A 17,827-nucleotide genomic window follows, 5' to 3' on the forward strand; every position below is an offset into this window, starting at 1 on the left:
AGTTTACATTTTGACTGCACAATTGTGAGCTCTTTGTTATGCACAAAACACCATCGTTTTCTTTTATTTATAGAGCATCATTATTTAATAAATGCTCATAATTTATTTTTGAGTAGTTTTTTTCATGTACATCTATACTGTATGCTAATAAAAGTACCTGGGACACAGCTTTGACTAAGAACTCTCTTTTTGTTCTTACTTTATGGCTTTAAAAAAATATCGAGATATATATCTTATATCGCCATTAGGGCTGCACGATTAATCGTTAAAAAATCGCGATCTCGATTCATACTTATGTGCGATCTCATTTCCAAATGACAACGATTTAAAAAAAAAAAAAGAAAAAAAAAAAGACGACGACGATTGTACCGCATTTTGATCCGGGACGTAATCTGCATGAAAACAAGCGCTCCCTCTTCCTGCTCAACAAATGACAAGGGCGGAGCCTTATACCAGGTGATACAGAAGCTGTGCCTTGATGCTCAAATTGGCAGGGAAAAAACAACGGAGAACACGTCAGGGATGACGAGAAAGTGACAGGAGAAAATTCGTCCTGGTCAACCACCCAAACATCAATAACGGGAACCTTATACAGCGCTTCCCTATACACGTCGAACTCCTGCAGGCACAAAGAAATTATGGAGGCTGTTACTTATCACCTGACCAAAGATATATCAACACTGTGCAAAACGAGGGATTTAGGAAAATGATCAACACCCTAGACAAACGCTTCACAGTGCCGTCCTGCAACTATTTTTCTATTGTTGCACTACCTGCTCTATACACGCAGTGTCGAGCAACGGTGGAGACGGAATTTCAAGCAGTACAACATTTTGCGGCAACCACAAAATGTGAGGCATTTATTGTTTTTATGTTTATTTATTGTTTTTATGTTCAGTTTCAACTGTTACGAAGTTGATGTGCAGTTAATAAGTGCAATAAATATTTATACTGGAAAAGAAAATCGTGAGAGAATCGTGATCTCAATTCTAAGCAAAAAAATCGTGATTCTCATTTTATGCAAAATCGTGCAGCCCTAATCGCCATCCAGCTAAAAAATATCGAGATATGAATTTTGGGTCATATCGCCCAGCTCTAGATTGTAGGCTGCAAAAGACTGGTCTCATCCATCATCCACCGCTGCATAACATGCAAGAAACTCAGGGGGAAACTAGAGACTCAAAAAAATGGCAGATCTCCTGCCTGAAAGACTCGAAACATGCCCTCCATTTTCGTATGTCGGGTTGGACGTGTTTGGCCCATGGTCAGTGGTCACTCGACGCACACGAGGTGGCGCAGCACAAAGTAAGAGATGGGCAATACTTTTTACGTGTATGACTACAAGAGGTGTACACATCGAAGTCATTGAATCTATGGACACTTGCAGCTGCATAAATGCAATACGCAGATTCTTTGCAATAAGAGGCCCAGCCAAACAAATGCGGTCAGACAGGGGCACCAACTTCATCGCAGCAAGCGTAGAGCTTGGCATGGCACAACCAAACAAGAACCCTCCCGACATTGTCAACCATCTTCACGCCAACGGTTGCACATGGGAGTTCAACCCCCCACATGCTTCCCACATGGGGGGCGTCTGGGAAAGGATGATTGGGGTAACTCGCCGAATATTGGATTCTATGCTCTTGCAGAACAAACACACCCGTCTGACACATGAGGTACTTTGTACCCTAATGGCTGAGGTATCGTCTATAATCAATGCAAGGCCCATCCATCCATCCATTCGCTTCCACTTATCCTTTCCAGGGTCGCGGGGGGCGCTGGAGCCTATCCCAGCTGTCATAGGGCGAGAGGCGGGGTACACCCTGGACAGGTTGCCACTCTGTCGCAGGGCCAAAACACAGGGACAGACAACCATTCACGCTCACATTCACTCACACATTCACACCTAGTGACAATTTGGATTATCCAATTAACCTATCCCCTCAAACTGCATGTCTTTGGACGGTGGCAGGAAGCCGGAGTACCCGGAGGGAACCCACGCAAACACGGGGAGAACATGCAAACTCCACACAGAAAGACCCCGGCCTGATGGTGGAATTGAACTCAGGACCTTCTTGCTGTGCGGCAACAGTGCTAACCACCGTGCCACCGTGCTGCCAATGCAAGGCCCTTGGTCCCTATTTCAACTGACCCTTCCTCACCATTCATACTCTGTCCTGCAATGATACTGACCCAAAAGCAGGGTGTTCCTTCTCCACCAGGAGACTTTTGTGGAAAAGACTTGCTCAAGAACCAATGGAAACAAGTGCAAGCACTCGCCAATGGTTTCTGGAGTCGCTGGAGAAACGAATATCTCAACACCCTCCAATCAAGGCGCAAGTGGCATGGAACACACCGCAATCTTCAGTCAGGCGACATTGTGTTGTTGAAACAAAATCAAGCACCTAGAAACGAATGGACAGTGGCTATTATCACAGCCACCTTTCCAAGCAGTGATGGGAAGGTCAGAAAGGTCGAAGTGAGGACATCTTCCCAGGGAGTCTCAAAGACTTACCTGTGTCCCATTTCAGATGTTGTTGTGCTCTTAGAAAAGGAAGTGACTGATAAAAAGTAGTAGTGGCATCAGTAATGCCAGGCGGGGAGTGTTCTGTCCCAAGTAAAAGATTAAAAATCTTTTACTTACATAATAATTTGGTGATAAAAATGTCATATTTCATCTGTGGTAATTTATGTTAAAAAAGAGAGTCATTTAGTTAAAAAATATTTTCTATACAGTCAGCATTAGTTTTTCTGTATCTTATTTTGAAGGAGTAATCTGTGTTCGCAATGCATTGTGGGAAGCGGAAGCTGCAGTCAGTTGGGAAAAAGCATTGTACAGAAAGGCTGCCTATCCGTGTTTAAACTTCATCTCCTGTGCCCTGAATCTTTATATACACTATCGAAAGCAATGGCTGTAAGTTTATTACATGTTCTGGTTTGTTTTATATGTTTATAACAGCTGATTTAGAGATCGTTTTGTGAATGTATTTGTACCAGGAATTAGCCTTATCCCAGAAGCGGATTTTGCTTAGAGCATGGTCTATTAACATAGCAATGATGCTAGCGATCTAATTTGCATATCAGAGGATTGCTAAAACTACTGTTTATCATTACTTAGCAGCTAAGACTAACTTTGATACATGTTTTCTGTCACTAACTATTTCTTTTGTGCATTTATTTCACAATGTCAAAGAGCTAAAGGATATTTTATTTTCTGGTTTATTTTTTAGTTTCACTTAGCACTTTCATCGAGCTATTCAAGCCACAATTGTAAAAGATTGTAAGCTGTCGAGAAGACCGTAATAAAGGAGCAAGATGCTCAGTTTCCTGGCTCATGAAAATTGAGTTTGGCTTGCTGTTGACCTGCGTTAACATACACAGTGTATCCAACACGTAGCGATAACAGTACAACCACAGTTTATCACACTCACAGCTAATTACCAAATTTGAATCACCACAAAAGTGTTCACATGAATAAAGCAGATATTTTAATAAAAGTTTGAGTCATCATTTTCAAGAAGTGTTTCTATTAGTCATGCTAACTACCTTTGTTGTAGACATTTAGGTAAAAACAGAGTTGCACAAAAAGCATATATCAGGGAAAAAGGCATGCAGCTCTCTTCAGCACTACAGTACAAGTTGACTCATTTTGCAAATTTATTATAAGTCTGGCTGAAAGGGAACACATAAATTAGCTATCCGAAGTGTCACTTTGCTGAAGCCATTTGGAATCATTATTTAGCGAAGCTCCACTGCTTAACCAATCATCCTGAATAAGTTTTTTTTGTGTAAAACTTCTGATAGCTTTGGTGTTTAAAATAAATGTACCTGTATAAACATGTGCCTATTTGTAGTCTCAAACTTTTTCTGCAATTGCTCTTATTAGAAGCTAAAAAACATTATGCACTCTGTTTCACGATTTTATTAACATTTTATAACAAAGTTTCGTCACTCATCCAGGTGACTTCTTCAGTCTCAGCTGACTGCAGGTTTCCCCAAACTTATAAACAGTACATTTGCATAATGACTGAAACCAGCCCACTGAATGAACAATGTGACAATTGATCAACAACCACTGATCATTTGGTCACTGATCAATGACTATTGATCAATGGCCATGAGTACCATTCACAGAGAGGTGGTGATCGGAACAGAGACGCATTGTCAATAAACACCACGTCTTTTAAACCCCAAAACACGCTGCGCCAAAACTTGGTCCACCCCAAGGATCGGGTCCCCTGGCACAAATAGAGTAATATAGTGTACACTGTTAAGTGCCAGGATTTATACATCGGGGAGACCAAACAACCTCTGGCAAAGTGGATGGCACAACACAGAAGAGCCACCTCGTCAGGCCAGGACTCTGCAGTCATAATGACTATTAAATGATCAATGGTTGATCTTTGATCAGTGGTCATGAAAATTGACATATTAATGATGAAGGAACTGACCTCACAGCTCACTGTTCAGTCATTATGCAAATGTACTGTTTAAAACCTGGGAAACCTGCAGTCAGCTGAGACTGAAGAAGTCACTTGAATGAGTGAAGGGATGTTTCGCCACATCCAGATGAACAGCATCAAGTTTTGGGGATTTCCTTACCTGGATGATTGGGCATGCATCAAGACATTTTATAACAACAGTGAAATAAAGGACAATGGGACAGCATCAGTGAACTATAATCTATTTGTACTGCATCTTTCTACTAATTGCAGCAGATAAGTGCAAGAAGGAACACCAGTCGTTTCATAAGGTGCTCCGTCTTAAAAAATGTCCCTGTTATGTTTCTGCGTCTGCCTCAATCTCCTGAATTTTGTCCTATACGCCACATGGGCTGTTTACTCCAGAGATCAGCTGATCACCCTGATGCCGGCTGGCTCATCGGCCAGACACACAGCTGAAATCTGGAGGAAAACACACCAAGGATGCAGAGGTGGAGGACTGAAGAGGAGAAGGAAGGAGACGGCGAGACAGCAGAGGCTTGAAGAGAGAAGGAGGCACAAACTGTGTCTGCCGTCTATTATAATGGGGAACATTCGGTCGCTAGTAAACGAGATGGACGAGTTAACAGCGCTAGCACGGAGTCAGAGGGAATACCGGGAGTCTAGCTTGATGCATTTCACTGAATCATAGATGCACCAGGATATTCCTGACGACAGCGCATCTGGGGAAGTCTTCCAAACTGTTCGGGCTTGTTGGGACAGCGCTGTGAGCGGTAAGCAGAAAGGAGGGGGGCTTGCCATTCTTGTTAACAACCGGTGGTGTAACCCTGCCCACATAACAATCAAAGAACTGATTTGTTGCCTGAACTGTACACTGTTAGACTCAGGCCGTATTATTTGCCCATTACTCATGTAATCTTGGTGGCTGTTTATGTTCCTCACTCTGGCGACCTCACGGTGGGAACATCAATGGGCTTACTGAGTATATCACTGACCATGTACACTTCTGCACAGACTCCACTGTCCCAGCTAATTGTTACCCAAATAACAAGCTGTAGGTGACTAAGGACATCAAAGCCCTCCTCAATGACAAGAAGAGGGCTTCTGAAAAAAGAGGAGGTGAGAAGGGTTCAGGTGTTACTGAAGGACAAGATCAGAGAGCCTAAGAACAATTACAGGAGAAAGCTGGAGTGGAAACTATCACTTTCATTCACAACTAGGTTCAGAGGCAAATGAGGAGACTCCACTCAGGCAAGTGTGCGGGACCAGACAGAGTGAGTCCCCGCGTCCTCAAGGCCTGTGTCCCCCAGCTTTGTGGAGTCTTTCATAAACTGTTCTTGTTGAGTCTGAGTCTGCGAGAGTCCCAGTGCTGTGGAAGACATCATGCCTCGTCCCTGTACCAAAGACGCCATGTCCCAGTGGCCCCCAGGATTACAGGCCGGTGGCACTGACCTCCCACATCATGATGACCCTGGAAAGACTTATCCTGGACCAGCTCTGACCCATAGTCAGACCACATCAGGATCCCCTTCAGTTTGCTTACCGGCCCCACCTTGAAGCTGAGGACGCCATCATCTACCTGCTCAATTGTGTCTACGCCCATCTGGACCAGCCAGTGAGCACTGTGAGGGTCATGTTTTTTGACTTTTCCAGTGCTTTCAACACCATCAGGCCGACCCTCCTGGGTGATAAGCTGACAGCGATGTAGGTGGATGCTTCTCTGGTGTCCTGGATTCTTGATTACCTGACAGGAAGACCACAATATGTGTGTCTTCCACAATGTGTGTCTGACAAGGTAATCAGCAACACAGGGGCACCACAAAGGACCGTCCTCTCCCCCTTCCTTTCACCCTCTACACCACAGACTTCAGCCACCCCACAGAGAGCTCCATCTTCGGAAGTTTTCTGATGACTCTGCGATCGCTGGCTGCATCAGCAGGGGTGATGAGTCCGGCTGTGGTGGACTCCTTTGACACGTGGTGCGAACAGAATCATCTGCAGCTCAACGTGGCAAAGACCAAGGAAGACCAGGAAACCCTTGACCCGTGTTTCAATCTAAGGGGTCAACGTGGACATTGTGAAGGACTGTACCTTGGAGTGCACATAGACAATAAACCGGACTGGGTTAAAAACACTACTGCACTTTACAGGAAGGGCCAGAGTCGTCTCTGTTTTCTGAGGCGGCTGAGGTCCTTCAAGATCTGTCGGACAATGCTCAGGATTTTCTATGAGTCTGTTGCGACCCTCAACCTGCTGTCCTCTTTGCTGTTGCATGCTGGGGGAGCAGGTTGAGAGCCGCAGATGCCAACAGACTCAATAAACTGATGTTATGGGGATGGAGCTGGACTCCCTTAAAGTGGTGTCGGAGATCATGTCCAAGATAAAGACATTGTTCCTCCCACCCACTCCATAACATGCTGGCTAGCCACAGCAGCACGTTCAGTGAGAGACTGAGATTACTAAAATGCACCACTGAACGACACAGGAAATCATTCCTGCCTGTGGCCATCTCCCTGTACAACTCCTCCATCTAACACACTGTAAACACTACAATAGTTACAGTTACAGCTCTACAGTAAAATAGCAAATGACAAAGTTCACAGGTTAGAGTCAAATGTCAATCATATATATTCTGCTTCTGTAATATTCTTGTCAATATTCTTGATATTCATTTATAATTGAGTGATTTGTATATATTAGTGCTACTTCCTAAATTTGTAAAATCTGTAACATATTGTATTGTTTAAATAGTTTAGTCTGTTACTGTTACTGTCCTGGAGGAACTGTAACCCACATAATTTCCTTAAAGTATTCTGACTCTGATTCTGATTTATCAGTACATATCCATATTTTTATATCTATACGTATAAAAAGAAAGTTGACACTTGTGAGACAGAGGTGTGAGCATCACAGCAAATGCCTTTGTGTCAAAGTGACTGATGATAAAACACAGAAAAACATGAAGGAGATTTTCCTAGCCTGGCTTTTTATAGCAGAGAGCTGTTTTAAAATATTCTGCAGTAGTTAAAAACCTGAAGAAGACCATGAATCAGTATATGAACCTGATGCCTGATGCTGCTGAAGTGAAGCAGAGCAAAGTAATAGAGGTTCAATAGAGACACAGCTAAGAGTTTTGCAGTTTGGCATCATTTTAAAAAGTTTAAATTTCTTCGGTGTTGAACAGCAGAAATGAGGCTTTCTTGTCAGAGGTCATCTTTGAAAAAAAAAAAAAAAACAGCAGCAGCCAACAGCACTGTACACAACAGTTAGACTGGTGCGTAATAAGCACCAAAGCACAATAAGCAAGCAAATAATGCAGAAAATAGAGATTTTTTATCGTAAACAGGTCTCTGAGTACACTGAGAGAGAGTTCTGCAGGAAGTAAAAGCAAACGTAAGATGGAATTCATGACAGTGCTTATCAAACACGAAGTGTAGTTTTGACCTTCTTTTGCTGCTGGTTTAGTCAATTTTGGTCGGAGAGTGAAGAAACCTGCAGCTTCAGAATCTGTGATATGTCGGCTTTCACCATCCAGAATGTCCGTGTACGTGCCGTCGGATGAATGGGGAGCTCCATGCCTTGAGTTTATATATTTTTGCCGAACCCGAGTACCTGCTCTCATTTGCTGTTTTCATATCTATATCGCTTTATTAGAACTAAATTTTTTAAACCCACCCCTATCTTAAAGAACTTGAAGTGTGTTAATGTTTAGTGCTGGACAGTGAAGGAGGACCCACATGTGGACTAAGGAAGGCAGGCGAAAGTTGGAGTCCTGTGGAGTCTTTCATAAACTGTTCTTGTTGAGTCTGAGTCTGTGAGAGTCCCACTGCTGTATTTGTGTGGACGAGGCATGATGTTTCCACACAAATACAACACGGGAAAAGACCCAGGGAGACCGAGTTAACGATAAAAACCCTGAAAACCTAAATTTCACACCTGAGTCTCAACTCTCGTGGCCCAGAACCAAACGACTCACGGACCAGTACAGGTCCATGGCCCGGGGGTTGGGGACCACTGCTTTAGTCTATACAGTTTAAACACTTTGTCTTCCTTACATCCACGTGCAATTTTGAAATCACCAACAAACCTAACATGAATGTCTTTGAACTGTGGTAGGAAACTCCCTAATATTGTGTAGTCCACCCCTGTGTCTGCCTAAACAGCTCAGGGTGTCCTGTGGTGGATGAGGATATTGGAGTACTTGGAGAGGACCCACCCAGACACATGGAAAACCTGAAAAATCCACACAGAAAGGACCCAGCTGGGGTTCAAACTAGGAACCTTCTTGTTGGGAGATGACCTTACCCTGGGTCAGAAGATCTTACCCTAATGTGAACAGGACCTACAGTATATTTATTAATATTCTCTTCTCTGATGTGTGTATGCATGCCCACACTCACCCCATCCGCGTTCTCTTGGGTGTTGGCCAGCATCTCCTGCAGGGCTCGTACAGACAGTGACTGCTCCAGCACAAAAGTGCAGATTGACAGATCTGGAGGTACATTCTGAAACAACAAGAAAACAGATTTAAATTTACATCTAAATTAAAACCTCCTGTCCACTATTGTGTAGGCCACCCTTGTACCACCAAAAGAGCCATCGTGTATCCTGTGTGGCGCAGGACACTTTTTATTAAATATATGATGAGTACAGCTCTGCCTTTGTGTACACAGAATTCTTAGTAAACATGAATGCTATAAAATATAGCATGAATAGAGCTATGAAAGCTATGAGGTATAGAGTAGTTTTCTTAAAAGTCAGTGAGCATGAGTTTTCAAACTGCTAATGGGGAAGCTGTGACACTCATTTAATTAATTAGGCATTTTGGTTTGTGATCTGATGATCGGGGTTTGATCAACATGACACATAATTACATGCTACAGCCAACACGTTCTGAATTTTTGTCCTCAGTGATTCATTTTTGAGTCATTTTTCCCCACTCATTTGATGGTGATCTGGTTATTCTTGTGAAATAAAGGAGTATTACTGTACCTTGGAGTTTGAAATGGACTCGAGGAAGCAGAGTCTGTTCCCAAAGCCTTCAGCAGCAAGACAAAGTTTTTGTTGCTCCTTGTGGATTGTAGCTGAGCATTGTAAGACCACTTCATCATCCTAAACATAGAAAGAAAAACAGTGGGTCAAGACAGAGAGTATAAAACAAATGCACCAGGGAGTAGGGCTGTGCTATGCATCGTTGGGGTCATTAATAAAAAAGTAATGTATACACATTATTCATTACCTTTCTTAAAAGTAATGTAGTATGCTACTTTATTACTTGCCAGAGAAATTTATTCGTTACACTAAACCATAAAAGGACCTGAAACGCACTGTCACATAGTTACATTTAACAATATAAACTATAGGCTTCAGTTTCCCACACACCAACAGAAAATCCCTGTCCTAATGAGGGCAAACATATAATCTTTCTTTTAGCGTTTACCTATTAACACAAAGCAACAACAATAAGCAAATATGAAAACCCGCCCAAAGAGAATTTAAAGTAACTGCCGCAGTGATTCTACTGTAGAAACATGTACAGGTAGAAATGGAGACAACCCTGCAACCCTGACTGCTCATCAGTTTATCTACTGAAGTTCAGGGTCTGGTCTGTCTGTGTAAGCATGCTGTCTGTGTAGATACTTTCAAAGAGCCAAAATTGCATTCCCAGTATAATTTTTGTAGTGGATGCAATTTGCATCAATCCACTATTTTTCTTCTCTGGCACACAAAATGAAATCATTGATTTCAGTGCCATAGGGGTCAGGCACAGCGTGTGTCAGGTGCCGGCCAAGGTTGGAGACTGGCGGACCAATCCCTGGCCACCGAGGCTGATGACTGGGACATGGAATGTCACCTTGCTGGTGAGGAAGGAACCTGAGCTAGAGTGTGAAGTTGAGAGGTACTGGTTGGATATAATCGGGTTAACCTCAATGCACAGCTTGGGCTCTGGAACCAGTCTCCTCGAGAGGGGCTGGACTCTGTCCCAGTCTGGAGTTGTCCTTGATGAGAGGCGGCAGGCTGGAGTGGGTATCTTGGTATCCCCTCGGCCTGCTGCCTGTATGTTGGCATTTTTCCAGTGGGCTAGAGTCCACTGGAGTCCCTGAGCAGGGTGCTCAAGGGTGTTTCACCTGGAGACTCTGTTGTCCTACTGGGAGACTTCAATGCTCTGTGGGACAGTGAGACCTAGAGGGGTATGATTGGGAGGAAGGGCCTGCCTGATCTGAACCCGAGCTCTGTTCTGTTACTGGACTTCTGTGCAAACCTATGTAACATATGGGTGTCCAGTACACAAAGTACCAGAACACCCTAGGTCGCACGTCAATGATTGATTTTGTCATCGTATCATCAGATCTGTGGTCATATGTTGGGGACACTCAGGTAAAGAGAGAGGCTGAGCTTAGGAAGAACAAAACATTTTGTGTCCCCTGCTCTTTCCCGTGACTTTAAATAGTATCATTTATCTATAAAATTGTTATTATAAGTACATCTCTCCAAAACATTGTATCCTTATTAACATTGAAGAAAACAAAAAAGAAATATACATCAACTTAAAACAAAGAATAACTTTATCAACATTGTTTTTTAGCAGAGTCAGACATCATGTCAATGAACTGGTCTTCCTCTACAGCAGCGGTCCCCAAATCCCGGGCCTCGGACCGGTACCGGTCTGTGAGTTGTTTGGTACCGGGCCGCGAGAGTTGAGGCTCAGGTGTGAAATGTATGGTTTTCAGGGTTTTTATCGGTTTTCAGCGTTATTTTGTTATCGTTTTTATCGTTAACTCGGTTTTCCTGGGTCTTTTCACGTGTGTTATGAATAAATCTTCTTTTTTTCGGTACCGGTACTAGTTTTATTTTGTTGGATTTATCCGCGACACCTTAAAGGCCGGTCCGTGAAAATATTGTCAGGCATAAACCGGTCCGTGAGGCAAAAAAGGTTGGGGACCGCTGCTCTACAGAGCTGAAACCAGTTGGAGCTTGTGCATTGAAAGGATCTTTCACCCATGATACTGGGAACTGTTTTCAGGGAAGTACTTTTTAAAGTGTTCCATCAGTGATGAAATATGCTGCTTAGTACATGGAATCACTGAGGTGGCATCATAGCCAGTAGTGTCAACATGCAGATTCTCAAATAAATCAGTATTTCCTTCATCAAGCTTCCTGTTCCACATTGCAAGCTTTTGGGTGAAAGAGCTGATCTTGCCTGTGACCTGAGGGAGGTGTTTATCTTTCGCTTGGAGCTGTAGATTTAGTTCATTTAGCTTTCCAAATATGCCACTCAGGCAGCCCAGTTTCACCAGAAAGTTCTCATCACTAAATTTTTCTGCGACTTCAGACTTCTGCTCCTGCTCCAAAAACGGTCTACTCTGCTCTCTGACCTCAAAAACTCGGGACAAGACTTTTCCTCGTGACAGCCACCTTGCTTCACTATGAAACAGCACAGTTTGATTTTTTAGCTCCCTTCTCATCACATATAGTCAACAGCAGCAACCAGCCAACAATCTGTGTCTGAACGTGGACAAAACAAAAGAGATGACTGTTAACTTCAGGAGAGCACAGAGAGATCACTGTCCACTTAACATCAATGGATCCTCTGTGAAGGTCGTCAAGAGCAACAAATTCCTCAGTGTTCACCTGGCAGAGAACCTCTCCTGGTCCCTCAGTACCAGCTCCATAACTAAGAAAGCCCAATGGCATCTCTATTTCCTGCAGACGTTGAGGAAGGCCCATCTTCCATCATTCATTGTGACCATCTTCTACAGAAGCACTATCGAGAGCATCCTGAGCAGCTGCATCACTGTCTGGTATGGCAATTGCACCATATCAGATCGCAATACCCTACAAGGATAGTTTTTTTAGTGGTCTGGTCTTTATAAAACTGACTACACCTCACTGTCACAACCTCACTTAATTCAGAGGAAAGGTGCCTTGATGCCAGTGCTTCTCTGCGTATAACACAGTGTGCCCATTCAGCATTAGGCGAGACCTTCTCGATGAGTGCCCGAAGCCCTTTTCTCATCTCTGCCATGGTCTGCGCACCATCACTACAAACACCAATGCAGTTCTTCCGCTTTAGCCCATTCTCAGTCAGGAAGCAGTCTAGCATTTTGAATAGCTCTTCAGATGTGGCTCTGTCTCTGACATGTTTACAAAAAAGTAGATCCGGAACTTTGTCATGTCACAACGTACATAAGCAATAAACAAACAGTCTTTGTTGCTTCATCAAACTGTAAGGCAAAACGTTTGTCTTTTAGTTTATCTACTAGCTGTTCTTTAAGGTCGTTACCAATGTCATTTATACCTCTGGCGACAGTGTCACTGGACAGAGGGATAGTTTTATTTTTGCAGCACTTGTGTCATCCAGCATGCCAGAAACCATGTCTAATGCTGCAGGCAGTATCAGCTCCTCTGCTATGGTGTGGGGTTTTTTGCACTGAGCTATTTGGTATGCCACCTTATTTGATGCTAACCGTTCTCGCTGGTTTACTGAAGTAGCTTTCACAAAGCGGGATGATTGTCGGCAATATTCAGCACATTTTTGCTGAAAAAATTCAAACGACTTATCAGCGTGACTGGGATGTAATGTCTGTAAGTGACACGTTAATTTATTTGGCTTCAGTTAAACAACTCCTTGGTAGCAGGGCCAGTGTGGTGGATGAGGTTCCTAAAAACTTCGGGTGTTATAGGGCTGTCCTGTTTGACATGAGTCTACAATGGTGCATAGAGATCACCAGCAGTACATCAGGATTGGCAAACCAGGGTGATGGTTCCCATCTTTAAGAAGGGGGACCGGAGAGTGTGCTCTAACTATAGGGGGCTCACACCTCTCAGCTTCCCTGGGAAACTCTGTGCCAAGGTGCTGGAAAAAAATGAGTCCATCTGTTAGTTGAACCTCAGATGCTGGACCAGCTCTATACCCTCGTGAGAATATTTCAGGAATCATTGGGAGTTTGCCCAAGAAGTCTACATGTGTTTTGTGGACTTGGAGCAGGTATTTGACACTGTCCCTGAGTATTCTGTCAGTGGTGCTTCAGGTGTATGGGGTGTCTGACCCGTTGCTACAGACTTTTCAATCATTACACAACCTTTGCAAGAGCTTGGTCCACATTGGTGCACTTAGTCGGACTCATTCCCAGTGGGTGTTGGACATTAGGGCTGCCCTTTGTCACAGACTCTGTTCATAATTTTTATGGACAGAATATCTAGGTGTCGTCAAGTGGCGAAGAGCTTAAATGTTGGTGGTCTCAGAATCTCATCTCCGCTTTTCGCAGATGATGTGGTTCTGTTGGCTTCATCAGGTGGTGGTCTCCAGCTCACACTGAAATGGTTCGCAGCCAAGTGTGAAGCAGTGCGAATGAGAATCAGCACTTCCAAGTCTGAGGCCATGGTCCTCAGCTGGAAAATTTTGGAGTACGCACTCCAGGTCAGGGATGAGTTGCTGCCCCAAGAGAAAGTATCTTGGGGTCTTGTTCATGAGTGAAGGGGGAGGGAAGCGTGAGATTGACAGACGGACTGGGGCTGCAGCTGCAGTGATGCAGCTGCAGTGATGCGGATGCTGTGCTGGTCCATCATGGTGAAGAGAGAGCTGAGTGTAAAAATAAAGCTCCTGATGTACCGGTCAACCTATGTCCCTACCCTCACCTATAGTCACGAGCACTGGGTAGTGAGCAGAAAAACAAGATCGTAGATACAATGAGCTTTCTCCGAAGGGTAGCTAGCCTCTCCTTTAGAGTTAAGGTGAGGAGCTCAGCCATCCGGGAGGAGCTCAGAGTAGAGCCACTACTTCTCCACATTGAAAGGAGCCAGCTGATGCGGTTTGGGCATCTGACAAGGATGCCTGAACCATCCTGGTCAGCTATTGGGCCTGTGGCATGTCCCACTGGAAGGAGGGCGATATTGTTTGCTCTCTCGCTGGCTTAATCACTTATCGCCGTCACTTCTAAAACTTCTTTCCTCTTCCTAAACAACCAAATGCTGTTTTTACCATTTCCTCCCGCACTAAACATGCCGATAGTATTCAGAAAAAATATTAAGCATTGTTTATTAATGCATTGCGTATATTATTTTTTTTATCTTAACTCTTTCTGTCAACACAGAAACTGCCTCAGGTGTTTCCTGGTAGTCATCACTATTCTTTAAGTTTGTTTTAAAAGGTTATTAACATAGTTATTAATATGTCATTAAACAGAAACTGTTTCCTTCTTATTTCTGCTTATAATCCACCATAATCCATCCTGCTTCCTGGCTATTCCACAGAAATTCCCACAGTTAATTGAGTGATAATAACTTACCACATTACTACATTCTTGCTTCTGCCTGTTTACCCTACTATTACCACTTTATTACTGAGCTGTATTTCCACATTATTACCTCAGTTTTTGATCCCTTATTATCCAACTACATACATTTCAGTGTAATAATATTCAACTGTAACTACTGTTGCTACCACAGTATCACTTGATATTAAGTGGTTATTACTTTGTAATTGAATGGTAATAACACCAAAATTAACACATTGTTTTTTTTCTGCTTTGTTACTCTACTATTACCATTTTATTATGGTAAAAAAAAATAAGCATTCCTAAAAAGAAACATTTGTTTTAGTGTTTAAGAACAACGCTTGATTAAATTCTGAGCTCAAATTTAGGAATAAAATGTAAATTCAGTTTATCATTTGCTTAATAACTAAAAACATAATTTTTTAGTTCATGACATATTAACAGACTTTTAAATTATTTGTTTTCTTTTTTTCTTGACAGGTGTTCTAATAAATTTGTTAAGCACTGTATAAATATATAAATTAGAAAGTTAGTTTACTAACACTCTCACATGGCTACAAAAGCGATTGCTGAAACATTTTGTTATCTGTGGGAATGTTGAAATGCTAAAGATTTTTAAACAGCCAACCATTTTTATTGTTTCAGCTGAGACTTTGAACCTGATATTTTCCTTGTTTGTTCAGTAATTTTACTTTTTTGAACACAGTGACTATTTTGTTTCATTTTCCTAGATAAATCAGATACACCGTCACAGAATAAACAGAAATCTGATCATGTTCTGTTCGGATTATACAGATAGAGTTTTCTGCTGCAATTTAAATCTAATCAGCAGATTGTCTGTCACATCTCATTCACACTGGAAGCGACTTGCTCGTCTCACATTGCTTTTAAGCTGATGCCTGGTTGTTTTGGACATTGGAGGGCGATCGTGGCTCAAGAGTTGGGAGTTCGCCTTGTAATCGGAAGGTTGCCGGTTCGAGCCCCGGCTTGGACAGTCTCAGTCGTTGTGTCCTTGGGCAAGACACTTCACCCATTGCCTACTGGTGGTGGTCAGAGGGCCCGGTGGCGCCAGTGTTCGGCAGCCTCGCCTCTGTCAGTGCGCCCCAGGGTGGCTGTGGCTACTATGTAGCTTGCCATCACCAGTGTGTGAATGTGTGTGTGAATGGGTGGATGTCTGGATATGTAAAGCGCTTTGGGGTCCTTAGGGACTAGTAAAGCGCTATATAAATACAGGCCATTTACCATTTACATTCCAGACTTTGGCTAACAGGGTAAGAATCTAATGCTTATCTGAGTAACTTTTACTGCTTTTTGGTTTTAACAGCACTGATGGCAAAGTTTTAAGGAAATTATTATTTTTTTATTATCTTTATACAGTGCCAAATCATAACAACAGTCACCTCAAGACCTCAGCCTTCTCCTATGTTGCAATTGTAACCCAAGTCACCGGGTAGCTTCCAACTCTCTGTGTACAGAAGAGACATGAAACAGTCTAAATTTTGCCACATACAGCACTTGAAGAGCACTTTCACATGTCCACGCACAGATATCATGTAAAAAATGATATGATCACTGTCTTCCTCACTTCCACTTATTGCAAAAACACAGAAACACACTGCCAATACACACTTTTGACATGAAATTCTTTTCTAGATCTGAGTCAGCCCTCTTCTTCTCCTGCTCTCTCTCTCTGACTCCCACACACTCACTCTTCTCTCTTTCTCTCACCAGAGGACAGCCTAGTTCGCCCACTCACTGCGGTGCTCCCATGCCATGCAAAAATGAACAGTGTGTGTGTGTGTGTGTGTGTGTGTGTGTGTGTGTGTGTGTGTGTGTGTGTTTGAGAGAAAAAGCAAGAATTTGACAGGTTTTTGTGTATCTTTGTCCAAATGAGATATAATCGAGATCAATGATATCAACTTTAGCTTCCTTTTATTTAAATCAGTAAAGATGATGTCAGTAATCACTTGCTGCAGTAGGTGTCATTATATCAGACGGGACATCCATTGGATTAGGACAGATCTTTTCACACTCTGCTGTGTGTTATTCTTTACATTTATTAATGACCTCTAATCTGTATTCAGGGATTAGGGATCTAATTAAAAACTATAAATTGAGTGAATGTAAAACAATATCTGCATTAGGGATAGGATCTGATAAGAATTTAGAGATTCCAATTCCATTATTGATATCACTCGTCGATTTGATTCCTTATCCATTCTCTTATCATTCTCATTGGCTCCCGTTTGAGAGTCACCACCATCGCTAAGCAGCAATGCAGGACATTACATGTGTGCAAACTGACTGCATCCTGTATGGTCAAATGTTTGTGCATGTTGGAGGTATTTCCACTCTTTGTTTAGATGGACTGGTTCTTATATAGCGCTTTTCTACCCTATCTGAGCACTCAAAGCGTGTTGAGGTCATTCAGTAATTATTACACAGAACATTGTTCTTAAAAGTAATGCAGTAATTTACTTAATTACTTCCAGAAGAATGTAATTCATTATACTACTCGCTACAGCACTTTCATGTCACTGAGTAAAATGACCTTAAACGCTTTGTCTCATAATTACCATTTAACAATATAAAGCTATACATAAATTAGAAGTTGAGTCTCTTCAGTGCATCAAAGCCTCATGTAAATCGACTTTCTTACGTGCAGCGTAGCTGTTCTACGTAACTAACCTTTAGCCCAATAAGTGTACCACCATCAGTGGGTGCAGCACCAGACCTGTCTGTATAGTAGCAGATCATATAAGTGGTGGCACTTGTGGGTAGTTGATTTAAAGGTCCTTTTATAAATCATCAAAGATAACAATGACCAAAGGGTTCTTCTGTTGTTTCATTATTTATAAGGTCTTTCTAGCACTAGGAGCACAGAAAAGCTCCGTGTGGCTGTAAAAGGGAATGCCTCTCTCAGGGGAGGTTTCTGATGAACTGCTTGCTGCAGTGTTTTTCTCTGGCTGCAGCTTACCGATGCTGCTGAGGGCAGCGTTGAGAGCTACTCCCTGGCTACTATTCCACATATGCAAAATATATTTTTATAGGTGAAACTGAAAATAAGCACATGGAAGCTCTGAATCTAACATGCGGCTCAGAATGAAG

At 42.6% G+C, this 17,827-nt stretch overlaps 1 protein-coding gene across 1 annotated transcript in view; it reads right to left on the reverse strand.

Moving 5' to 3' along the window:
- The window catches only part of ryr2a (ryanodine receptor 2a (cardiac)), a 268,931-nt gene that overhangs the window by 194,265 nt on the left and 56,839 nt on the right, over positions 1-17,827 (reverse strand). Inside the window, 2 exon segments of the mRNA XM_039616258.1 lie at positions 8,843-8,947; positions 9,435-9,554. Coding sequence (XP_039472192.1) covers positions 8,843-8,947; positions 9,435-9,554 — 225 coding nt within the window.

Source organism: Oreochromis aureus, linkage group 8 (assembly GCF_013358895.1).
Source record: "Oreochromis aureus strain Israel breed Guangdong linkage group 8, ZZ_aureus, whole genome shotgun sequence".
Lineage (NCBI taxonomy): Eukaryota > Metazoa > Chordata > Actinopteri > Cichliformes > Cichlidae > Oreochromis > Oreochromis aureus.